Source organism: Paramisgurnus dabryanus, chromosome 19 (assembly GCF_030506205.2).
Source record: "Paramisgurnus dabryanus chromosome 19, PD_genome_1.1, whole genome shotgun sequence".
Classification (NCBI taxonomy): Eukaryota; Metazoa; Chordata; class Actinopteri; order Cypriniformes; family Cobitidae; genus Paramisgurnus; species Paramisgurnus dabryanus.
This window is the reverse complement of record NC_133355.1, coordinates 1,149,903-1,176,415: the sequence shown is the minus strand read 5'-3', so window position 1 is coordinate 1,176,415 and position 26,513 is coordinate 1,149,903. Positions and strand designations below refer to the sequence as shown.

The window sequence follows — 26,513 nt, the reverse complement described above, 5'->3', positions numbered from 1 at the left end:
TGACCAGCCGTTAGTCTGAGTGGATAGCTTTGCCACTGTTATAAAATAATTGTTTAAGAAGATTTTTTAAAAAACCCTTTAACCTAAAGATTACTAAAGATTCTCACCGCAACTGAGGTAAAAAATACTCCACATGCAGATAGAGACACTCGTCTGTCAATTCCTCCAGAAAACAGCATGTAGGGCTGTGACGGTGATAAATTTTTACCACCACGGTGGAACCATCAACAACAACCGCCGGTGTTGCGGTGGTGGGGTCCATGGGGGGGGTTAGGGTGGTTTAAATGGTGAAAGAAAATAAAGTTTCACTAAATGCGCTTCCTGATGCGCGCGACTTTAACCTGGTAAAATTTTTATTTCACAACAAAAGACAAACGTGATGTGTATGTATCACTGTCACTGGAGACCAAAAGAAACTAAAGCAGACGCACAACACAGTGGCTAAACTCCAGCGTGCTGAGTTATGCTAAAATCCACCAGTTTAGTGGAAACGCCATACATGGTAATGTAGCGGAGATTTGTGTATTACTGTAACATAAAACAATGTTATAAATTTGTATCTTAGGCTTTAAATTACTGTACAACTTTTGTTATTATTATTTCACGTGTAAAAAAAAACTGCAATTTTTACTTATTATTTTGTTTAATCATTCACCTGATATGTGACGTCACACAACCGCCGGTGGCACTTCACCACTGCGGTGGCATTGCACCACCGCGGTGGTGCGGTGATCATGACAACCATCCCACCCCTAAGCATGAGGCGCACTTGCGAGTTTCTTTATTTCGGACAGAAGTCATTTGAATTATTTTATTGCGAAATTGGGACAAATAATGGACAGTATCGCTTTGTGACACGCAAAATGAGGATTTTAAATGTATGTAGTATTTTAATTTTAATAAAAACCAGGGGACCCCCCTAATTTATATTTTTGTGCTTTATGGGGGGTCCCTTAAGGCTTATAGGAGGTCCGGGACCCCCCCAGACCCCCTTCAATTCGAACACTGGTAATGTTTATTGGTGTATTGATTACTATTAGCAAAACCATGGTTATTTTGTGGGAACAGTACCGTTGACCATGTTTTGTTGGATGTAAATGTAGTAAAACTGTGTTTAATTTTCATAAGGGATATATAACATAATACATAGCAGTGCATACGAATGTTGTTATTCAGACTGCAAATGTGATGTTCATTTATGGAAGCCGAGGTTGTGTACTATTTTTATTTTGCTCGCTTGTTTTCTCATGATCACTTAATTTCTCGTTATCTCAAGTTAACAAAAGTTGTATTTTTTTTTTAGATGTGATTAAAGCTTATGTGTACTTGATATATGTACGTGAACGTGTTGTATTGTTTGTAGAAAGGATATATTTAGCTAAATTAGCACTGGTTAAAGAAATTAGGTTTTACCTGGATCAGGGATTAGTTTAAAATGAAATGTTGAATTTAGGGACCGTCTCTAAAGTTACTCCTTTATATAAACGTTTCTACTTTTTACAGCATTTAAATTGAATGACTTTTAGTCAACAAACAGGCACAAACCCAACTGTGTTCATATGGTTGTCAGCTATAATGTACACTTTTACTTTTTTATATATTTATTAATATAAACTGTTAAATACTATTGAAGATAGAAACGTGTACATTTAGAGATGGTCCCTAAATTCACGCACATGATTGGGTGGTTTCCGGGGCAGAGATTAGTTTAAACCAGGACAAGGCCTTAATTAATTTAGGAAATATAACTAGTTTTAACAAACATGCCTTACTAAAACATTACTGGTGTGCATTTTGAGGCAAAACAAAGGGCCCTGGTGTATTTTAAGATGTGTCAGTGAAAGTGTTTTTAGTTTAGACAGCTGACATTTATTTAATCTCAGACTAGTCTAATCCCTGTCTGGGAAACCGCCCCCAATCGAAATTTATTTATTAGTCTATCTGCAATTATTAGCTACACGTATGCATCAGCAGTTCACTTAAATACACTAAATATTATGGACAGGAAATTACATTATGACATTCGGATTGTCAGGAAACAACTTTTTGTTATCTTGAGATCACCAGAAAATTAAGTCATGATCACGAGAAAACAAGCAACCAAAATTATTATTGTGCATGGTCTCTCTCGGCTTCCATAAAATTTAGACAAACAAGAAACTCTGAGTTTACAGGATAAAACCTGCTCCCGAACAGGTTAGGTTCAGAGAGTAAGTTACTCCAGAAACAGACTCTGAGTATAAGTTACCTCTCCTTCTGAAACAGGCTTGACTTACCCCGCTGTCTCAGGTTTAACCTACCTCCCTTTTTGAAACGGATAACTCAGAGTTTCCCTCATTTCAGGATTAACAAACTCAGAGTTTTCACTTAACCACTTTTCTGAAACGGGCCCCAGGTGTGGTCTGCCGAATCAGCGTTTGATTGGCACGGTTGGGAACAGACAACACAATCGCACATCTGTATAAAAGTGAAATAAACGCATATTGACCTTGTGGGTTTTTGTGAGAGGAGTTTTTCAAAGGCTGGAGAAATTATCTGTAAAAAAAGAAGTAGGCTAAGTCCTTCCACACACAGCAGATATTTATATGTGACATGGTGGCTTGATATATTTTATTAATTTCTTATTGTTTATGTGGTATTTATCTCTATTCAATTTATTTATTAAATAGACCAGCTTATAGTTATTGACAATGATGACAATGATCTTTTTTCAATGCGTGCACTGTACAGCGCGTCGTGAATGTGTTAGCATTTAGCCTAGACCCATTCATTCCTATAGTACCAAACAGGGAAGCCACCAAACACTTTCGTGTTTTCCCTATTTAAAGACTGTTACATGAGGAGTTATACTAGTAAGTATGGTGCCACAAAATAAAACTTTTTTTTGGTACCATAGGATTAAATGGGGCTAGGCTGAATGCTAACACATTCATAATGCGCTGTAGAGTGCATTGAAAAAGATAGGTATGTATTAATTCGTCTAGGTTGAGGTAATAACATATGGCAAAAGAGTAGACTATTCCTTTAAAGCATTAATTTCATAACATTATTTATTAAATTGCAGTGTTGGGATGGAGATGTGATGATGGAGGAATGGATTTTGTCCTTCCTAGTGCGGTCCTTGACATTGTCCCGAACAACGGACATTTGTTAGACAGACACGCTGGTAGTTCACATCCACGAGGAGGAGTAAAGGAGTTTACTCCTGCATTTGAGGAGGCAAACAGCCCCAAAGGTCAGATGGAAATTTTGTGTTCTTGACAATCTTTAAATCTGTGCCATGTTTGTTTCTCAAAAGTTTTGTTGGCCCTTGTAGATACTGATATCTTATTACATTAAAGTCAGTAAAATAAAGCATCTTACAATAAGAAATTAGCTTTAGACAGTTTTTCTAGTGTGTTTTAAACTCTTTTATTTAACAGCATCAATTAATCAAATAATCATTGTTGTATTTTCAGGAATTTATTATAAAGAATTAGATACTCAATTACATATACATATTTGATAAAATAGTATCTGGGTGGCCAGTTTGTTAAATGTGTTTATTAAGTATTATCACTGACCACGGTTCTTTGTCATTAACTTTTGTCATAATGAATTTTCTAATAATTTATCTTTTGTTTTTGTTTTGTTTGTTTTTTTGGTGTAGAAAAATGCGAGAATAAAATCTTGAAATCAATAAAGAAGGCGTGGAAGAATGTAAAGCGCCCATTCCTTTATAATGATAAAGTGGAAACACTGATTCCTTCAGAGGTTTGTTACATCATTACATTTACTACAACTATTTGTCCATTTATAGACAGAGTTTGTTATCGACCAAGTGAATATGCGTAAAAAAGACTTTTTTATTCAAATGGCGCTGAAATGGTGTCCGTGGTGATGTCACGGATGAAGTGAATTGTCACATAAGTTTTTGTGTATTGCAAAGAAATCTGACCTTGAGCTAATTATTTATTTCTCTAATGCTCTTACAATTAAAGCTTAGCCAGGTTGAGTCTGATGTTTGTGTTCTCTGTAATTTAAAATAAATGTGCTTTGACCAAAGGGACCTGATAATGAGAAGAAAAAATTGAATATTTAAACATTAATAAACATGAATCATTTTATGGATAAGTGATTGACATTTCAACACTTCATGAAGTAAGAGCAGCTTAAGTTTAAGTTCAGTGCAGCTTGCGTACCCTGCGTATAGGGAGGATCGACTCTGGTGGGGCAAATCAAAACAGAAAGTTTCAGGTTGCAATAAGAGCGCCCATTGTTTGCTGTTATGCCCTTCAGAGGTTGCGCATGATAAAGATCTATCATGTGACATCACATTTATTGGCGTTAAAGTTATTTTTTTGACAAAGTGTTTCCAAAATAGTTTTGTGACATTTGAGGTATTGACATTTTTCGCAAAAAAGCCTTGGATGGAAACATGGGTTGTAAACATCGCTGGAAACATTTATCTGTCTGTCTGTCTGTCTGTCTGTCTGTCTGTCTGACCCACCTCTGGTCTTCTCCACAGCTTAATGCTGATTCCGCTAATCCTACTCTAAAGGATGATGCTGGTCTGGCCAGCTCTGAATTGGATACTAAAATCAAACCGGACAAACGAAAGGCATTCTTTGGCTGTCTCTGGAGGGGCAAGGTGGAGTCAGTGCCGACTCCACAGCTTACAGCGGATCCAGCTATCCCTGATGTTAGGGAAGTTGTTGATCTTGCATCACAGTCAAAGACCGACGTTGGTCCGAAGAAACAGAAACAAAAGGCTTCAAAGAGCCGCAAATCTAACCTCCAGGGGACAAAAGTGACTGTTGTGCCAACTCAACAGCCCAAGGCCATTTCAGATATTCCTGTTGGCATGGATGTTACTGATCTGACCGGCCCCCAATCAAAAACAAAGATTCGTCCGGATAAACGCAAGACACTGAAGCAACGCTTCCTTGGATGCTTCCGGAGGGGCAAAGTGGAGTCAATGCCGACTTCACAGATTGAAGCCGATCGAGCTATCCCTGATGCCAGGGAAGTTAGAGATCTGGCAGATTCTCAATCAAAGATTGTTGGCTTAAAGAAACAAAAACAAAAGGCTTCAAAGAGCCGCTTATTTCACAACCCTTGGAGAAAAAAAGGGAAGAGTAAAGTGAAAAAAGATGCCGATCCAGCTATTCCTGATGCCATGGATGGTGCTGATCTGGCCAGTTTTGGTGGCACCGCAGCAGCCAATGCCAGACTACAGAAGATAGGTGCCATTCCAAAGAATATTGGGTTAAAAGGTGGCGGAAATCCCGACCCAAATAAAGCAAAAAATCTTGGGTCAAAAGATGCTGGAAATCCTGAGGCAGAAGATGGTAGAAATCCCAGGCCAAAAGCTTTTGGAAATCCTAGACATTTTAGGTTTTTTAATCCAAGTGTAGTAGAAATCCTGGCAAATCCCGACCCAAATACAGCTAAAAGTCCTGGACCAAAAGAAGATCCTGGGGCAAAAGCTATTGAAAATCCCAGACATCCTGGGCCAAAAGATGATAGAGTTGTCAGGCCAAAAATTGTAAATGTTTTTGAACAAGCTTTTAAACCGCCAGGCGAGACGAAACCAGCTAATCCCCCAGCTAAAGGTGAGTGTACTGACTTCATTACTCCTAGGGCGGGTTGCACTAATATGTGAAATGGTTTCTTCTGTACCTGGAAATTTCAGTTTTTTTTCAATTTACACTTTCATCTGTGAGGATATGAGTGTTAACATGTACTGTAACATTATCATTTTTCTGTGTGTTTTCAGAGACTTTATCTTCTAAATATTACTTCTTAAATAAAGTGATTGGGAAAGGTGGCTATGGCAAAGTGTTCAAAGGGATGCGTATATCGGATGACATTCCGGTAATGCACTTGTATTTATATCAAACAAAATGTTTGCTGAAATTTGATCTAAAGCATGTTTTAAAGTTTGTAGATTCTCAAACTTTAAAGTTATGTGTGCAGTGTCAGGTGAGCCGCTTCAGTCAGCTCAGGAGAAATTTACTAAGTGTTGTTTTTCTCTTTACAGGTTGCCATCAAGCAAATAAAGAAACGAAAGGGTGAAAGAACTCTTCAGATTGTAAGTTGTCATAAAATTTGATGAAGTGAACTAGACATAAAATAGACAGTGTAGCGATTAAGCACCAATACAAGATATTTGTTTTATCTAATTGTAATTTGTTGACTATTTTTCTCCAGCCCGGAAACCCCAAACCCCTCATTACAGAAGTGGCGCTGATGCTTAAGTTAAAAGAAGCGCCCTCATGCCCCAATGTCATAGAGTTGTATGACTGGTACGAGACTAGACACGATTACATGCTCGTGTTGGAGTACCCTCAGCACTGCCAATCCTTGTGGGATTTTGTTGATAGTGAAAGACAACTAAGTGAAAATACAGCAAGACATCTCATGCGTCAGGCAGTACTGGCAGTGAAACACTGTCTGGATAATGGAGTTTTTCATACAGACCTCCATGCCAGGAACTTCTTGGTGCAGAAATCAACAATGAGCCTGAAGTTAATTGACTTTGGGATTGGACATTATTTTACGGATGAGGCCTATTATACCTACCACTTTATGGGTGAGCTGAATATTTTTTATATAGCAGAGTATTGAAACCTGCTGTCAGTGCAGGGTCATCTTTTACAAAATGACTCAACATGATGTTTTGTGTACAGGAGCTACATGTTGCACCCCGCCTGAGATTAAAATGGAATTTACATACTACGCCAAGCCAGCAAACGTCTGGGCCTTAGGTGCTTTGCTGTACTACATGGTGCTTGGAACTTCCCCCTTTCCTTTAAACGCCTTTTATTCCGGAAATCTGGAGAAAAATGAGAAGGGTTTATCAAAGGGTGAGTGAAAATGACTGATCAACATGCACACACAAAGCCTCTGATCAAATCTACAATAAATATTTTCAGAGGATACGGTCTGTCTGGCAAGATGTTAGATTTTATTGTGTTTAGCTAAACAGTCATTTAGTGGCTCGCCAATGTTTTACATCACTGTGCCATCATCTTAACATGAGGTACTGTCTGTCTCTGACCAGGGTCCCTTTAGATGATAGACAGACAGACTTTTTTGCAGTATTATTAAATGACAACAAAAGCGTCTCTTTATGCCATGATTATTATTGCCATTTGTTTGTCATGATGACTAACCAGCTCTCTCCTAAAACTTGTACAGAAATCTGTGATCTGATAAAATGGTGCATGGCCCTGAAGCCAAGTAATCGTCCGACGCTCAAGCAGATCTTGGATCATGACTGGTTTAAAACTGAGTCTAACGAAGAAGAGCTACTCTTTTACAAAATGAGGTAACAGACAGAGTAGGAAACTACATTTTGCAGATTACATGCTTTTGATTTTGTGTAATTAGTTGTATAGTAAGATTGTTTTAAATGTACATTTTCATCACTACAGGGCGCTATCCACATAAATATAAAAAGGATGAAGCTTAATGACTGAAGGAGAGGGGAATGATTGGAGATGCTGTTTTCACGGATGAGGTAATGAATGAATGCTTTTTAACTATCTGTTTGATCACATGATTTAATGCCTCATAATTAAATAAGCTGCAAGGCACAACAGCTGTGTGTTAGATGTTGTTTAACCAACACTTCTGCATTTGTCCTCTTGTGTCTCCCTAGTTTCTACAACCAGAAACTGAGAATAAGCGCGGATATTAAAAGGGCCACAATTACAAGAGAGACGAGCCATTATTTAAAACAGGAATTTCTCAGGAGTAACACATTTTTGGGAACTTTCTGCATAATGTAAGTACACAACTGCATTTGTCTTTAGATATTTTATTACAAAAATCATACATATTGTGGCTTTAAGGTTCTAGATATACTATAAATATGATGACTAAAAATTAAATGTTGAAATTTTCTTTCTTTCTCATCTTCAGGCTGTATTTCAGCCTCAGACGCCACAACCACAGACCGCTGGCTGAACATCTGAGGCAGATCCTGTCTCGTCCTTAAAAATAAAAAAGTTTTTATTTTTTTAATTCTTAATGTTTTTATTTTTTAAAGTTGTATAATATAGTATCTAATATATAGTATGTCCTCTATAGAATCAGCTATGTCTGTCTCTCTCTCTAGGGTTTTTTTTCTCCTAGGAGTTTAGAGAGTCAGCTTACATTGGCTTAACTTAGATATCTGTTCTATACATTATTACAATGCTCGATAGTTCAGTTTAATCTGTACTTTGCAACTTTTGTTGTCCCTTGATTTTTCTGTGTTTTTTTGTTTGTTGCTTTTATTAATGTGAAGCTGCTTTGAAATAATAAACAATTGTGAAAAGTGCTACAGTATATAAATTAAATTGAATTGAATATGGAAGACTTTTCTTTAGCAAATGTTTAATTTGCTTTTTTACTTTTTTATTTGATCAAACTGATTAACTTGGGTTACTTATGTACATGTTTTTCATATGCAATATCAAACCCTTGAACTTGGTATAAAATACTGTGAGTTAACTTAGTAAATCCAATCAGACCCACTGTTAAACCTGATGTTGTTTTAACCCAAATAAATAAGTACACTTGACCTAAACCTTGAAATATACCCTTCATTACTCTGTGTTTTAGTTTATTGCACAATTTGCATTATTTCTCTAATTCAAGACGTTTTGATTATTTTAGCTTATTTAAATCTTTGGGTTTGAACGTTTCCCCCATCATGCATAAATTAAACTGCTACTGTTATAGCCTAGGATGTTGTTTATACAACTGCAGCTATTGTTATCATTGTTGGCTATTATTTTTGCCGAACAGTTAAGAGCTCATTAAAGGTACATTACTTTAAAAAATACATTTAATATATATTTATGATAATATAATTTGCACTTTAGCTAAAGCCACAGAAATAATTTACAGTTTTGAAGCGCTCGAAACACCTGCTGGTGAAAACGTAAAAGGAACAAGATCTCACTCCAAACATTTTACACTTTACACAATAATTGCAAGATTTTTCTAAAATATAAGTTTTTAGGAAAAATAAATGATTTAACTGAAAGCCATTAAGTCAAAGTGTATTCAGTTTTTTTTAGGGCAAACAGATCATTACTAAGACTTTAACCCCCCTCTTAATTATGCACATGTTTGTCATTAAATCTGTCTACAAATAAAAAGTAGGCAAAATGGTAGTGTTATCAATGAAAAGGATACAGTTATTACAAAAATGAAGTCTTCAGACTGGATATGGCGTTTAATTCTCATTATTTGTTATTATTATAATTACGGACAACGATCTATTAACAGTGTTTTAATTCCTCTTTTCTTTGATTAAATGTCTCACTACCTTTTTTGACTTTGTGTCAAATGCCTTTCTTACAAAAAGATACATTTCAATGAGCTTTACCATTCGAAATCATTCCTAAAACCTATTTTTGAAATCTTAATGTTAGCAGGTGCACGTTAGCTTTGCAGGTATGCTATCTTATCACACAATCAAAACAGGAGAACTGGTTGGATTAAAACCATTTGTATTTTTTTTGCCACTTTATAACAGAAGTCGAGTGTTTTAAATAACCGTATGTGAGCTGATGTGGCTTCGGAACGCAAAATAAAACAGAATTTAACACTCTTTTTGGTATTCTGTACCGTGCTAACTAAAGGTTGTTTTGATACCTAAATACCCGACATGACACGACATGATAACAATGCAAATACACCTTAACAACCCACAAGGGACTTCCCTGCGTCTAGCCTTTTCAAAACCCTTGAATCAGAGTACGAACCAATCACGTAGGTGTGTGTAAAACGATGCTTCAGACGTTATTGGTCACGTGATTTTGATAGTTCGAATTAAGCATCGATACAAAGCTTCACTAAAAATCTTTTCTTTTATTAAATCACATGCTTCTGAGCTTTGTTGTCACGGCCTTAGACATTATATATGTAGACGCCTCATAGACTGATGCTGCCTATTGGAGCTGACAGATCAGCGCGGCCCCATCTTGGATGGGTCCCCAATGCACCCGTCTTTGTCTTTACAGAAAAACTATAAAATAAAGCCTTGTGCAGTGCATTCTGGAAACAAAACAAAAATCATCATCAACCTTTTTCTGTTTTTTTACCTTCAGATATTGGTTCCCAGAATGCTTTGCATGACGCTGTTATTTTAGTTTTATTCAGTAAAGATAAAGACTTGTTGTTTAATGTTAATTTTACTTTTAACAAACTGTTGCTAGTAAATAACATACATTTGAAACTGCAGTAAGTTACTGTTAACCAGCTGCCAGTAAGACTGTAATTTCTTCTACAGACATTTTTACAGTACTGTGTCGATATCTCAGATAATATGTCTGGTAAAATAGCATATAACAGGGTAGGCGTCACTTTCGCAGCTTAAACAAGTTAATTTAAAAGGAAAACAAAAGTGAAAGTGACATGGTTTGTCAAGCATAGAATGCATACAGTGAGTAGTAAACGCACCCACTGCCAGTCATGAAAAATCAACATCCAGTTTCGCAGGGAACAATTGGGGTTAAGATGCCTTTCTCAAGGGCACCTCAGTGACAGTTCTGCTTCTTTGGTCTTTGTTTTGTAAGATAAGAGCAGTGTAGTCATAATAATACTGTGCACATAAATGTCTGCTATTTGTATAACTTTGAAAATGCATCTTGTATGTGTGAAGTAGTCAGTAATTTTCCATACTGACTTCATCTCCGTAAACACATTTATTAGCAAACACTTTTGCTCACAGGATAAATAAATCATGGCTGACTGCAAACGTTTACTTCAAAAGAAAAGGTGCAGAAAAACATTGCTTTTAATTTGATGCATGCAAACAAATGAAAGTTGTTTCTATACTGTATATCTTTGATGACATTTATTACATTTGATGTTTGTCTTTCTGTTCATGATTTAGAAAATAGACTTTTTTTCATAATATGTGGATGTGATGTAAGATATGACAGATAAACCTCTTCAGTTCTTCGCAAGGACCCTCAAACCAAGCGTGTAAACTGCCGATGCTGCCTGTATCCTGGACTGCACAGTTTTCTCTGGATTGATCCTCCATCAGGTTTACTTTTCTTCGATTACCTCTTATTGGCTACCAGACCATTTTATTGATACTGTAACAGTGTTGGGAAAAGTTACTTTTAAATGTAATGCATTACTATATTAAGTTACTCCTCAAAAAAGTAACTAATTGCATTACTTTTCATGGAAAGTAATGCGTTACTTTTGCTTTAAATTTTCTTACTTGACTGAGGCTTGATCTCTTTCAGGCCTTGCAGGTGTTTTTATGACTAAGAAGTTTTGCATTTAGAAATTGCATATTTCATCACACAAAAATGTCAAACTCTGGCCTGCCATCTCCATTTCTGACTCAAACTGTTCCCACTCAGGCGCGCACACATATTCTACGTGACTACGTTCAGTTTAATTCAGTATTATTTTTTTATCAAATTAATTCAACTGAAAAGTAACTCACATTACTTTTTAAAAAATGTAACTCAAATATTAAGGTATACATTTATAAAGTAATGCGTTACTTAACTCGTTACTTCATAAAAGTAATATTATTACGTAATGCACGTTACTTGTAATGTGTTACCCCTACACTGTACTGTGATATTCAAACATTGTGCAGAATATATGTACTAAAACAATATTAAACTTAAAAAACATCTGACCCAGGCATCTCATAATCTAATGATGTGATTATGTAGGATGATTATGTAGAAAACCGTAAATCACAAAACTGGATCACATACTATACATTATATATTAAGTCTGGTTCTGCTAGACAAAACAAAAAATATATGTCACTGACTAAAGTAATATAAGTTTTTATTTTGTAAAATTTTTATTGTAAGTGATTAATAGATTACAAAGTCTTTCAGGCGTTATACTGTAAATCCAAAACAAACACTTTACCATGTGTTTACCTTACCAGTACCGTAAAGACTGTCTTTAATTTAATAAGATTTAAATGCACAATACAGAGAGACGTGTAAAGATCCTCAATATACAATAAAATAAAAACTGTCACAATACTCATCACTCAAGTGCAATAAATTTTTTTTCACAGATGAACTTTTTCTTGTATTCGCAAGATGCATCAAACCAAAAGTTTAAAAATTTAAGTTCATATCCCATACAGGCACAGTTTTCTCCAGATGGATTCTCTACTTCCCAGTTATCCGGCTGGTTATCAAACCAGAACCTTAAGAAGAACAAACAAGCACTTTAAGAAACATGACATTTTCATTTACAATAAAAAAGCAAAACTGATGTAATGATGTATTTCAAAAATGTCTAAACTTTGGATTATTAATGCAAAATGAATAAGTCTGGCATGCATCACACAGTGTGGTCCAAATATCTTACAATTCTACTTTATTAAGAAACTGTTATCAAAAATTGTAACAAACTGAGTGAAACAATTTAAATAACTTTAAAGCTCCAACCCCAACCAAAATATGTTTTTATGGCAGCACATAAAATCTGTGTTCCCTTATCTTATCCCGGTTGACAATACTGCCCTACAAAGCCAAAGCGCAGTAACTAAGCATTAAGTAATAACTTATTAATATGAATAATTATTAATATAAATAAATAAATAAGCTGTCAGGTTCAATTCATCAGTAAATGTCAATTTGTAAATGTCAAAAATCACTTGTTGTTAAAACCGGTTGAAAGCTCAAACTTAAGCGACAGAGCTCATGCTAAAACAAGAGTAAATATCAGCAAGACTTTTCAATATCTGAAGATGTTAAATACTGGAACAGAGATGACTTTATCCTCCAAAATGTTAAGACACGCGCAACGTAATTTCTTTGTAACATTTACATTTTTGGCTTGAACAAATGCAGATATGTTACCTGTTCAGTTTTTTTTCAGGTATGTGGCTCTTAGTAAAAACTTTTACATAAACCTCAAACCATCAGATTAATTTATGCAAAGGAGCAGTAGTGATGCAAGAATCCAATTAATCTGCAATTTTATGTTTCATACAGAGATGGCGATAGAGAGGCAAAAATCAGGGATGCACCGAAATGACAATTCTTGCCCGAAACCGAAACCGAGCAAACCAAGGCCGAAAACTGAAAGAAATTATGCCAATTATTAGTTCCATTGCATCTATGGCTGTGTACTTTCCTAAAATCAAGGCATTGCAATTGCATACATTAATATTAAAGTTTTAAAGAATAAATCAATTACAAATTATGCAAATATTTATTCAGCACATTGCAACAATGCACAGTATAAAATAAAATTCAAACTAAAATGTTTAACTTGACCACACTCATGTGTAGGGGAGATCCGGGGCAAAAGTAACAACGGGGCGAAAGTAACAAAGCGATTCCATAATATTTATTTAAAATTGTAAAATAATTTTTTAATATTTAAAATGTATTTATATTCCTCAAATGTTATGCACAGATATGTAAGAGAATAATGACAGTGTTTTTCACAATATACTGTTTAAAAATTAAGTCAGCGAGTTGTTGGTTTTGGTGGCCAAATATTCGGTGCATCCCTAGCAAAAATAATGGCTCGGCTGCTTTAATGACTGCATTCAGTGTTGTATAGACAAAACCTGATGATTCACTTTATCAATGGATGAACTGATAATCAAAACATAAAGCTCTTACTTTACTCCGGTCTCTGCAAGACTTTGATCATTCAACCAAACCCATTGACCTTCAGTCTCCTGATCATTAAGACCGATCCAGTGAGTCTCTTTAATTTTAGACACCAGGAAATCCTAAAGTTGAACATGCGGTTATAATTCTTTTAGTATTTTTTTTAAGTACACAACATTTGATCAGACTCACCTGTACAGCTTTGCTGTTGATGGTGACTAGATGAGCTTTTAATCCAGCACATAAATCATGAGCCTCAAACCATGTCTTGTTTACAGAAGAGAAGAAATAACACTTTCCACCGTATGCTGTCCAGCCCTCTTCACAAAGCTTACAAGACGAAGCACCGTATGCTAAAGGAGAACATTATAAACAAAACTATAACTGAAATTATAAAGCCCCTCAGCCCTAAATACAGATAGCTCAAATGTTTTGTGGACTTGACAAGTGTAATGTACTTGCTGTGCAGTGATAATAATAGAGATCATATGTGTGATATTGTATTCTATAACACACAAACAAGGTACAAAAACTGTCACTGGGTGGAACCCTTTCAAAAACAAAAGGTAACTCATATTGGTACTTCACCAATACATAATTCTGTCTCCATATTAAGACCTTTCTAAAGGGTACCGTCCCAGTGACAGCTATTCTGGGAGTGTACTGTATGAATATGCAGTACTAGGGCTGGGTATCGATTCAGATATCAATATAATTTAGATTCACAAGCTATCAAATCGGTTCGATTCTGGTTCTCGGGTCGGTTTTGTGGTGTACCTAGGGCACCAGCCAGAAGCACACTTGTACCTGAGCAAAAATTACATGTAAAAAACAAACAAAACATTTGAGTAGCAACGATAGGTAGAGAAATTGAAAGAAGAATTACTCACCAGTGCAAGAGTCCAGACAGTCTTTAACTCTGTGGTACTTAAGATCCATCTCTGTGCCTGATATACAGTACAAAAGTGTAGTTTTAGGAAAAGAGATGTTTAGTTCACATCTTTTAATTGATGGTGAAGTTCTTTATTTCTTTGATATTTTGAGGTAATATTTGCTTACTCTGCAGTGGATCTGTTGGTGGTTTTGCATCATTGTCTTGCTGAGAGTCACACAGGCTGATTTGACCAACATCTAACAATAGAATGCATACAGTACAGTATATCAACATGCATGTCTGCACAGACACAATGTAAAGACAGCATGATATCAGTAATAAATTAAAGTTTTGTGGCAAAGAGATGTTTAGTTAACATCTTTAAATTTATGCTGAAGTTCTTTATTTCTTTGATATTTTAAAGACATATATATTTGCTTCCTCTGCTCTGGATCTGTTGATGGTTTTGTATCATTGTGTTGCTGAGAGTCACACATGCTGATTTTACCAACATCTAACAATAGATTCATACAGTATATAAACAAACATATTTGTGCAGACACAATGTAAAGACCCCATGATATCAGTAATAAATGTAAGTTTTGTGACTGTTAGCTAAGTCTATGCTGTTTCAGTACTATTATATAAAAATCTATTGAATGAGAATATAAAATAAAAAATACACCATTAAACAAACAATCAGCGATATATTCTATAAACATTCCAACTTTGCAAATAATAAACCGCTATAATTCAGATTGTCAAAGATATAATATAGTATAATATAAAGTAGTATAAAATGAGATACTCACAGAGTAGACTGAGAGCACAGATGACACCCAGAGCAAAAACAAGAGAAACACCAACAACTATCAGAAGAACTTTAATCCATTTAACAGATCTGACTTCACTTTCATCAGAGTCCTTATCTGTGTCAATATCAAATAGAAATGTTCAATGCTATGATAATGAATTTAAATAAGTAAATAAAATAAATACAGATAAAGTTTAATGACACGGCCTTATAATAAATGGATTTGTATATTCTGGTATTTCTATTGAAAAATGTTATTGCTACCTCATACAGTAACAGTACAGATATTTTTTTCTGTTTGTAAATAACAGTGCCACTGCACCAGACATTAAAATACTGCCATATACATTTAAACATTACATGTAAAGGAGATTAAAATCTTTTTTTACACTGTGCATCAAAGCAAAATACTGTGGAGACAGACACAGAAACATGCAGGAAGTTTCAAAACCTCAAAACCTCCAAAGCTGATCTAGTTTTCTGCTAAATCTAATACTGAGTCCAGTGTATTAATCAATGCATATATGTATTTTTGCATGTTCAGTGCACCTGAAATGGTTTCACAATCGTAGGAACATGTTTTAACGTATACATTCACGGCAAAATACCCAATCTCTGTTTAAATCCTAAAATTGTATTTTAGGGTGTTTTCACACCTAGTTCGTTTGAGCCCTCCAAACGCTCTCAGAGCAGTTCAGGGTGTATATGTGAACAAACCAAGTGATCTCAGACCCCCCTAAAAGGACCCAAAAGCGAACCGAACTCAGACCACGTCTGGAGGTGGTCTGAGTACGGTTCGCTTTTGGGTCCTTTTGTAGTTCGATTTCTTTTTGATATGTGAAATCAATGAGGTCCCGGTCCGTTTCGCGTGTGGTTTTGACATTGTATCAAAATAAACTGCTGCACAGAAAGCTGGGGTCTGAGTTCTTATGAAGTTGTGATGTGAACAAGAAAGGGTCTGAGATCACTTTAGTTCTGAAGAGGACTAAAAAAAGAACTGGGTCCTCTTTTGACTCCACTATATTGTGAACACCAAAAGGACTGAGGTCACATTCGGCTAGTTCCTTTTCTGGTTCACTTTAAGTGAACTCGGTTTGGTTCTTTTAAAATAAACTATATGTGAAAACACCCTTAAACTTGTAGTGGTTGTTTCCCGGACAGGGATTAGTTTATGCCAGGACTAGGCCTTAGTTTAATTAGGAAATATAACAAACATGACTTACTAAAACATTACTTGTGAGACGTAGTTTGCGGACCGGGACAAAGTTGTCTGCGATTCTTCCTACCGTAAAGTCATGCAGTGTAAAACCTCCTGTCGCCAATCCATCAAAGAAAATAGTAAAAATGTCCATTATTTATTCATGCTGCAGTGCTATCTAGATGATGATGTTAAGACTTTATGTACTAACCATCATATAGAATTGCACTGTTGTCCTTCTTGGCCACTAACATGTTTTAAAAATAAAAATTATAACAGAAAAAAATAGCCAACGAATAATAATTTCAACTAAAACTAATACTGATCACCATAATGGTGACTAACTGAAACAGCCAACATCTAAACCTAAGTTTAAAAATTACTTTACAAGTTTAAAATGAAATTTTAGGTTTAAAACAGAGATGGTGATCGAGAGGATAAAGTTATAGATTCCAGATTTTGATTCTGCTTCAATGTTACTTTTAAACATTCTGGATAAAAGCGTCTGCCAAATGTATAAATGTAAATGTTAACAAAGACATTGAGGACCTCAGATCTAAAAACCTCTAAATGTCACCTCCATTAAAAATCGAGTGCTCTCAACACGTATTATACGTTCATCAAATACTTTTGCTTCAAATCCTATCCTCGGGTCATTCAGAAATACCACTTTGTTGGCAGAATTCATTAAGAGTCTGATAAAAAATGCTAGAAAACATGTCAGTAGCGCCTAGAGAGTTCTTCATTTAGTTATTAGATTAGTCTAACAGTTTTTTATTGGCGGAATCCGTTTAACATTTAATAAAGGAGAATTATTATGAACATTATTATTTAATTAAAAGCAGATACTTCGAGATTAACGCATTTATTCTTTCTTACCTGTTAGATGAAAGCGCTGCTGGTATGAATGTATAAAAGCAGAATTGTCATAGATTGCTGCCATTTTTGAAACAGTACAGAAAACTCTGTGTGTAAATATACTGCACGGAAGTCAGAAAGTAAATGAAACAGGAAGTAATGAGATTGAAAAAATGATTATGCCAAAGTTTATTACATCCTTCTTACCCCTCAACACCCAAACCACTGCTGAATGTTGAAGTCATTTCAAAGTCATGTTGGTGTGGATCGTCCATTTTAAGCAAGTGATTTATTTAAGTCAATGAGAAGATACATAATAATTTTTAGATAACTGCTTGAAACATTTAGTGGTTTAAACACCTGCAGGTAGAATCTGTTAGTATGTAGAGCGGTAAAGGCTGTGGTTAAATGTGGGCTTCTGTTGTTGCTGCTGCCTTTATTTATAACTTTTGTGCATTAAGCTTACAAATAAACACTGGTGAATTGTATTTTTTAAACATATTTTAATGAGCATATACTCTACAATAGTAGGGTCATTTACAACTTAAGTTTAATTTAAAGTGTTAGTTTACCCAAGAAAGAAGATTTTGCCATGAATTGCTCACACTCATGTTTTTTATTTCATAACTGACTTAATAAAGCACAAAAAATGTTCTGGTTCGCTGTGTACATTGAATATTTTCATGATGTCTTTACTGCCTTTTCGGGCCTTGAAAGTTGTGAGTTGCGTTGCTGACTATAGTGGCTCAGAAAGGTCCCAGATTTCATTAAAAATATCTTCATTTGTGTTCTGAAGACTCAAAGTGCTTATGACATGATGATGAGTAATTCACGACAACATTTTCATTCTGGGGCGAACTAACTCTTTAAATTTAAACAACAATAACAGGATCAGGTCAGATTTGATGTCTCTGCTCATAAACACCACTGCTTCTCTGTTATGTCTCATAATTCAGTCATTACGTTTGCATTGACAACAATATAATAGTTTGATATTAATTTGATTAAGATAATACTCTCATTAAAAAAACTTTAAACAGCAAAATGCTCTGCAGGTTACAAATGAAGCCACAAACTTATCTCTAAATTAAGATGTTTTGTTATGTTAAAGGGACTTTGTGTTGTTTTTTAAGGGTTTTATTAATCAAAATCAATGTCTTTATCCATAAATATGTCCTCGTTGGTGTAACCACTGGTGATCTGACTTTTCTTTGTAAGTGTAGAATTTCTTATTTTTATTTACATTGAACGGGTAAGTCCAATACGTTTTTCATGTCGTAATGCCATATTGATATGATAAACTATAATAGCTGAGAGGGTCAAAAAGCACTATAGCCTACCAGTGCGTTTCCACAACGTGTTTTCATTCAAAACACATGAACTACCTGAAACGGACAAGGAGATCAGTGATTACATAACGGCTGCCGTAGTTGCAACACACATTTGGAAAAGTGAGGCGCTAGAGAGCACTATTCTTTTGAATGCAAAATACAATTTCACCACTAAATGGGGGTAAATCCTACTTACTGTCCCTTTAAGAAGAAGAACCCAAGCACATGCATGTTTCAACAAAAAAGAAAAACAGTGCAAAAAACCAAAAGAAAACAAAAACCTAAGGGGACAAAACCTAAAAAACACTAAACTTATTAACTTTACTAGAACAAATAAACAACAAGAGTGACAGCAAATAACATCAAACAACAAAAATCCAGCACAGGACCACAAACACACAGGCGTTAAATATGGGTGAAAATAAGAGATAAATAAATACAAGAGCAGGTTTGGGGTTTGAAACAAAGTCCATGTGCTTCCAGACACAGGGCATGAGTTTAGATCCCGAAACCATGAACAAACAACAAGACCCCATAACCAGACAAGTGACGAGACCCAGATCATGAGTTCAGGATCTGAACATCACTCTTTGACACAAGCCTGTCACGTATAACAAGAGAATACACTTACAAGGATGACAGGATTGTGACATGGTTAAAATTTTACTCACACTGGAATGGAGAACATCTCGGTTTACGGATGTAACCCTCGTTCCCTGAAGGAAGGGAACGGAGACGCACGTTGTGACAGAGAAATTGGGAACCCCTCCACGGAGACAATCTACTTGGAGAAACTAACAAAATGCCAAAGAAATTGTCATGCAGGTATTTGCGTCTGCTGACATCAGATTTAACGAGAGGCAGGTGCAGTTACCAAATCAGCTATTATTTGCTGAGAAAGCCGAGCATCTACTGCCCGACCTGGTATCAGCAGTGGAACAGCAAACTCAGGGGAATCTGCCAGGGAGGGGCTGTCCCGAGGAGAGTTCTGGCAACCAATTCCTGGTGGTCCAATACGGTGCAACTAAAAGCACGCTCTCCTCGTCCTCCCTGACTTTGCACAGTGTCTGTTCGAGAAGGCTCACTAGGGGAAACGCTTCTTTGCGCAGACCCCGCCGCGGCCAGCTGTGTGCCAGTGCATCCACACAGAGTGTGCTCTCGGTTGATGAATACAGCAGGCAACAATGGGTTGCCAGATCTATCAATGCCATGCCAAAACATTTCCAAATCAGCTGAACCGACTGGGGGTGGAGTCGCCACTTGACCTCCCTTGTGAAGGCCCCTTAGAGCCTTTGCCTGGTGAAACTGCAGCAATGCCATAGCATGCAGGGCTGAAGCTGCCTCCCCACAAGACTGGTAGGCAGCTGCCAGGTGGAAACAACACTGGCTGGACACAGCTGCATCGCAACCGGGTGCTCCACTGATGGGATACTGACATATCTCCTGGTAGCTCCACCATCAAGATAGGTGAGGGTTGATACAGCCAGTTCCGGGACAAAAACAGGGTTTTCCACAACCGCGTCAACTCCTCATGAATCTTGGGGAAGAAAGGCACGGGGTGTGAGCGCTGAGAAGCACGGGCACCCCCAAAGTATCATTCATCGAAGCGGGACTGTTCGGGTGGGGGAGGTTGAGTCCACTCCAAGCCGCCCGCCGCCCGAGAGAGCATGGCTGCCATCTCAGGGTCGAAAACGGGCTCGGCAACCTTACCTGAAGGAGTAGGCGCTGCATCCAGAAATGGAGCACGGACAAAATGTCATCTTTAAAAAGACGCACCTCACCATGACAAGAATGAATGGCTGTCTTTAAAAAGACACAAAGTTCAAAGGTGTTTCTCTTTTAGGGAAATCACTCTTTGATGATAGCTGGTGACGCACACACTCAAACTCAAGTTGAAAACTGCGAGCCTCTGCTGTGGTGCTGAAATCCAACCAACTTATTGGCACGCAGTGTACTTCCAATAGAGCAATAGACATCTTCTTGTGAGCAGATGTCTGCCGGCTTTCGAAGCAAATATAGATAATTTGGTAACTGCACCTGCCTCTCATTAAATACTTGTGCGGCAGGGCAGCGCTGGCAGATGCAAATATCTGCATGCTATTTCAATGACGTTTTGTTCGTTTCTCTAAGTAGATTGGTCTCCTCAAAGCTGTTTCCAATTCGTCTGTGATGACGTGATGTCGTAGTGACTGACTGAAAGGGAACATACATTATCTAACCACCCCCTTTATTCTTTACGTCAAGGTAAAAACAGTGCAGTCTTTTATCATTTGTGTATTGTTTGCATATTTAGAAAGCAGACATATGTACGTGGAGGTAAATTATTTCTTTTCACAGATAAACTTCTTTGGCTCTTTACAAGAACTATCAAACCACATAGTGTGTACTTTGTTGTTGCTGTCTCCCAGACTGGCACAGTTTTCTCCGGATGGATCCTTCACCTTCCAGTTATCAGGTTCATTTTTCCCAGATTCCCTTTTGTACCAGAACCTAAGAAAAACGTTTTTACATCAAAGACCATATTTATCTTTAAAATAATTATAATATTAAACATATGCAATTATTTACATAATAAAAGTTTAATAAAAGTATTATAATCAACCTCTATCTAATTGATATTACCATTTTAGAATTTTTTTGTAAAGTTATCATTTTGCCAAAAAATTAAGCAAATTAAACCACAGCAGATTTCGTATGTAAACAGAGTTCTTACTCTACTCTCGTCTCCTCAAGAGTTTTGTTATTCACCCAAACCCATCGGCCCTCAGTCTCCAGATCATTAAGACCGATCCAGTGAGTCTCTTCAATTTTAGACAGCAGGAAATCCTAACAGGAGAAAACAAAAATCTCAATAACGTAAAAAATTATTTGGAGTTGGTTAAAATTTATTTTGATACATCAGATTATAAATAATAATCTGTCTGAATAGTATGCTTTGAGTGTGATCCTTAATGTGTACATTATTCACATTTAATTTACTCTAATATCTCAGCTTCACCTGTTCTTTTTGGTTGGTTATGGTAACCAGGTCAGCTCCCATTGAAACACACACAGCACGACTGCTTGACCAGTCTCGTTTATCAGTGCTGAAGTAAATCCAAAACTGAGCTGTAAATGAGTTAAATAAAGGATTTCAGTCATATAATACAATATATAATGCAAAAAATATAAATATTTTTATTTGGAATTTGGTTGAAATGTTGTTGGTAGTTGACAGAATACTTGCTTTAAGCTGCATTCAAACTAGCAGCAGCTAGCAGTAGCAGAGCGATAAAATGTCATTTATTTTAATAGAAGCTTGGCGACTTTTGGCGTCACGAGCAACAGTGACCGTTGGCGACTGGATAGGGTATGTTCAGTCGTGCAGCAAAGTTGAAAAAAGTTTAACTTTATGCAAATTATGAGCAACTTTCAGGAGCGACTACCAATGACAAAGAAGTAGTGGAGTTCACATCAACCATCTTGTTAGTTACTGTAGTGTACGGTACTCATTTGTTTATGACAACCAGATTTAGAAATGCGTTCTAATGACTTCATTGACAGAGACGAGCGACAAAACAATTATAATGTGAATGAGCCTTTTACAGGCATGAAACTTACATAACTTACCATCATGAAGGGAAGCTCTTAGTCTGTTGTACTTGGCTTTTAAATCATGAAGTTCACTCTCCATGGCTGATACAGAAATAATTATGAAGAAAAAAGAAGCAGTTATTAAAAAGATGCCCCCAAAAGACTGATTTGTTTTTCGGGTTACGAGACGACCCGCGCATCACTAATTGCTACATCAAATATCATCTTGAATCAAATATCTCAGTTAAATGCACATTGTGGTAAATATTCAGTTGAAAACAAAAATGAAATGAAATGTAGTTGTCCACTACAGTGGATGTGTCATAAAATAAAAATGTGTTTTTTATTTTTTGCAACGTATTTGTTACCACCCCAACACTGGAGGATGTACCTTTATAGAAGGAGAGTTGATCTCTAACTGTGGTAAGGTTGCCTGTTAACCCTTTAAGATTTCTCTCCGTGACTGCAGAAAAATGAATGAACAATAAAGCAAGCTGCTATCAAATATTTTCACTTACATGATTGGTTATATATTTTATGCATTTCTGTTATTGGAACAGATTCATTTTCTGTAGTGTACATGACATTTTTACTGACTTGTGGCATTAATCCCTTGAGCTGACAGTGTCATTAAAGCCCTTTGGTGCTGTATGTGCAGTGATTCAAAATCTCCAAGCTGATTATTATCTGATGAAAGAAAAAACAACACCAACAACAGTAATGTGACTGTAGGACAACAACACAAAGTTTATTGACAGTGAATACAGATTTAAGATCAGTTATACTCACACAGGACCCCGAAAACACAAAGACCACCAACAGCAAGAACAACAGAGACGCAGAGAACCCACAGAAGAACTTTAGTACACTTAGATTGAGTCACATCTCTCTTCTGATGGACTCCTGTGGGATCACCTGAAGTAATGATTAAATTACAGTTATATTTGACTATTAAACCGATATTACTATTAATAGCCTATTCTAAAACTAAAACCTTGACAAACGATGTATCTTTGGAAAGCACTAAGAGTTTTCATATTTCATCCAAAAAGAATGAAGTAGTAACAGTAATATTGTAAAATATCACTGGCCACAGGCGGTTTCAGATTGTTATTACATATTTATAATATTAATATCCTACTCTTAACCTAAATAATCTTGACAATCTATATATCATTGGAAAGCACTAAGAATGTAGTTTTCATATTTTAAAAATCCTTTTGCACTAATAATAAAACAGTGACAGTAATGTATCAACATGTGACAAAAGATTGCATCAAACCAAACTAATCACCCCTAGCGGCCAATGTTGGTAAATCTAGTTTAATAAAATTAAATTAAACTGCTATAAATAATTTTTATTTAATATATTAACAACTCCAGACACCGTGAACATGTTTAAGTGTCTTCTTTAAAAGAGACCAGGATAAGACTTCTAGACCAAAGAATGCCAGAATTATACTGATGTGAAAGGTGCACATAACCTACTACAGTATTCAACCCCTCCCACCGTGACAGTTAAGGGGTTAATTGCATCATCAAAAGTAATGGTAAATATCAATATTGTATGTCTTCATGTTGAAGTAATTGACCAACATTGTTCCCATTGCTAAATAAATTGTTTCATAGACATTATTAAAGATGCCTTCATTTATAAGCATATCATTTGCCTGCTTTTATAGAGCCATCTTACTTTAAATATATGATATTCTCGAACCCCCATTGGAACAGACCGGAAGAGAGTTAACAATACAGTTTGATATTTCTCTGACGTTTACTTGCAAATTGAATCCCTCAGTATAGAGTTTTATGTGCAATGTTTTATTTCATTGTTTTGTTTTTTCTTTTGTTAATATAATTTACATGAATTGCCCCGTGCATAAAACGTGCTGTATTAACTAATGTCAAAATATGAATTGTCTATAACATTGTTTATGAATATTAGTAAGCATATTAAAATACACATTATTAGGCAAAATGTGGCGTTAAATGAACAGACTTCTGTTAACCAAAGTCCCTGTTACTGTACTTCAGTGAAATCCTTGAAATTAAATAAAACAATAATTACTTCAATTAAAATAGTAAACAAATTCAAATGTATTTCTTACCCTTACAGTAAGAGGCTTCATTGATTGATGAATCTAAGAAATCGGTATTTCCATAGATTGCGTCCATGTTACCGAGATGAAAGCAAATTGTACTTTAAAAAAAAGGAAGTTCACAACAACCTTTGTCCGTATTTTCAAAGAAACCAACACAGGAAATGAAACAAATGAGAGAGGTTTTATTTGCAGCTGCATTAAAACGGTGCAAACTTTGAAAAGTCTTGTACAAATAAAATTTTGTTTTTCCAAAAGGTTAAAGGATCGTTGATTGGTCATAATGTACAGTATTCCCCCACTGTAGCTCGCTTGGTTGAGCCCTGTGTTAGGACCTCAAAGGTTATGGGTTCAATTCCCAAGCAACAAATTTAATGTGTACACATTGAATGCAATATACAGTAGTTCACTAAAAATGACTAGGCTTATCTTTTGGTGCATTATGTGTAGCCTACTTGCTGCTTTCGGCTTTGATAATTTGTGTTTTCAGCCTTCTCTCTCTCTCTCTCTCTCTCTCTCTCTCTCGTGCGCATGTGCGTGTTTGGCGTGGTGGGAAGTTTGAGAGGCGGCTGAGTGATCCTTAAATCTTTTTTTCCCTTATGTTTTTTTTCTCACCTTAGTTAGGACTTATTTGAGATTCGGTAAGAGCTTGTTTTCAACTGAATTTGCATCCGTTCGTGGACGATAAGCATGGCCTCATCCTTAAATGAGGGGACGCCGGTTTTCTCCATTGGAAATGGATGTAAATGTTTTCCAGATCAAATATGCACGGTGGAAGACGTACTTATGGCTATGGGACGTGTCGTTGGCCATGATAAAATATTATCAGCGTCTAGAATGAATAAGGCCGTCGTTGTGTTTTTGGAAGAAGAGAAATTTGTTAATGTGCTTGTAGAAAGTGGAATTGAAATGTCGGACACGTTTGTGCAGGTGACTCCTTTGTGTTCACCTGCGACGCGGGTAATAATCTCGAATGTGCCCCCATTCATAAAAAATGAAGCGATAGTAAAAGAGCTAAGTCGCTTTGGAAAATTTGCGAGTGCAATTAAAACTGTTCCACTGTAAGAACAATGAACTGAAACACGTAATGTCCTTTCGGAGACAGGTTTTTATGTTTTTGCAAGCACCGACAAAGTTTTTGGATGCATCTTTTCGAATACAACACGGCGAAAGCTCTTACATGATTTTCGCAACAATGCAAAGTATGCGATGTTTTGAATGTGGAGATTTGGGACACAAGAAGTTGTTTTGTCCTCACAGGAAACAAAACGAGGAGAAAACCGTAGAGACTGAAAACAATGATATGAGTAATCAGTCAGATTGCGGAAAAACTAACGGTAGTGACAAAATTGAAAAAAGACACACACTTGTAAAAGAAACGTTTGCTCAACCGAAAAATAAAAAACAAAAAATTCAAAACGAGGAACAAAGTGAGGAGACTCTGGATAAAAGCTTATCTACCAGCGGATGTACAAATTCCCTTGAGAATACACAACTTTCAGAGGGACAGGATGAGTCAGACAAGGAGTCAGAGTTAAGATCGGAGGTGAGTGACACTTTATTTACGAAAGTGCTTGGTGTTTCGGAAGGAGCAGATCAGAGCGTTTTATGTGGTAATGATATGGAAGTTGAAAAGGCATGTGGAAGCGGTTTACAGTTTGTTGAGAATGATGATGTATGTGTTGATGAATCAATATGTGATAGTGACAGTTATTCAGAAGTTTCTGAGTTTGAGTTGAGTCAGTTATCTGGAGACATGTATACTGCGGAAGAATTGAATTGTTTTTTGGATCAAACTAAAGGACAGAAGGTGGATGTTCTGAAGTTTTTTCCTGATGCTGGTAAATTCTTGAAGTCAGTTAGGAGTGTACAGAAAAGTGTAGGGTGTGATGTTATATCAAAACAAAAAAGATTTCGATTGAAAAAACTTGCTACAGCAGTTCGTAAAAGTTTAAAAGGAAAAATGAAAATTAAATAGGTTCACATGGTTATGGGTGCTGCTCTTATTATTTATTTATTTTTCTGTCTTGTTTTTCTCCTTCTTGTTTCCTCTACTCCTTTTTCTAACATGCAAACTTTAAGAGTTAGTACTTTAAACATTAATGGTGCGAGGAATAAAGAAAAACAAGCTTTACTAACTGAGTTCCTTAAGCTCAAAGACT

The 26,513-nt window shown here is 36.1% G+C and overlaps 2 protein-coding genes and 1 long non-coding RNA gene across 5 annotated transcripts in view; 1 reads left to right on the top strand and 2 right to left on the bottom strand.

Moving 5' to 3' along the window:
- The window catches only part of LOC135775162 (CD209 antigen-like protein A), a 214,706-nt gene extending 190,265 nt beyond the window's left edge, over positions 1-24,441 (bottom strand). The window contains exons 1-8 of one of the 2 annotated variants that reach the window (XM_065285186.1): positions 24,361-24,441; positions 23,042-23,167; positions 22,850-22,939; positions 22,644-22,715; positions 22,289-22,354; positions 21,678-21,787; positions 21,393-21,505; positions 20,826-21,169 (exon numbers count right to left, since the gene is read on the bottom strand). In XM_065285186.1, coding sequence (XP_065141258.1) covers positions 21,001-21,169; positions 21,393-21,505; positions 21,678-21,787; positions 22,289-22,354; positions 22,644-22,715; positions 22,850-22,939; positions 23,042-23,167; positions 24,361-24,427 — 813 coding nt within the window. In that variant the 5' untranslated portion in view covers positions 24,428-24,441 and the 3' untranslated portion in view covers positions 20,826-21,000. Of the gene's footprint in view, positions 1-20,825; positions 21,170-21,392; positions 21,506-21,677; positions 21,788-22,288; positions 22,355-22,643; positions 22,716-22,849; positions 22,940-23,041; positions 23,168-24,360 lie in introns of those variants that run through there. The other variant, XR_012335508.1, reaches the window with a different exon arrangement.
- Positions 7,182-7,944, top strand: LOC135775391 (uncharacterized). The gene is made up of 3 exons (XR_012335492.1): positions 7,182-7,312; positions 7,419-7,504; positions 7,646-7,944. It is a non-coding gene; the product is annotated as an uncharacterized lncRNA (long non-coding RNA).
- Positions 11,861-17,624, bottom strand: LOC135775145 (C-type lectin domain family 6 member A-like). Of its 2 annotated transcripts, XM_065285166.2 has the most exons (8): positions 17,370-17,597; positions 15,291-15,407; positions 14,921-14,992; positions 14,664-14,735; positions 14,495-14,551; positions 13,797-13,957; positions 13,614-13,726; positions 11,861-12,181 (listed from the first exon to the last, which is right to left on the bottom strand). In XM_065285166.2, exons 1-8 carry the CDS (start codon positions 17,431-17,433, stop codon positions 12,016-12,018), a joined length of 822 nt encoding a protein of 273 aa, XP_065141238.1. In that variant the 5' UTR covers positions 17,434-17,597; the 3' UTR covers positions 11,861-12,015. The 2 variants fall into 2 exon arrangements, with proteins under 2 accessions (XP_065141238.1, XP_065141246.1); XM_065285174.2 differs by lacking the exon at positions 14,921-14,992 and having other exon boundaries at positions 17,370-17,624.
- Positions 24,442-26,513: the final 2,072 nt, after the last annotated feature.

Excerpts from the sequence above, each read along its gene's own strand:
- LOC135775145 (XM_065285166.2), bottom strand. The coding sequence starts at position 17,433 with ATGGCAGCAATCTATGACAATTCTGCTTTTATACATTCATACCAGCAG. Across the intron at positions 14,993-15,290 it reads CTGTGCTCTCAGTCTACTCT|ATGTTGGTAAAATCAGCATG; the intron begins GTGAGTATCTCA and ends ATCTATTGTTAG. Across the intron at positions 14,736-14,920 it reads ATCAACAGATCCAGAGCAGA|ATGTTGGTCAAATCAGCCTG; the intron begins GGAAGCAAATAT and ends TTCTATTGTTAG.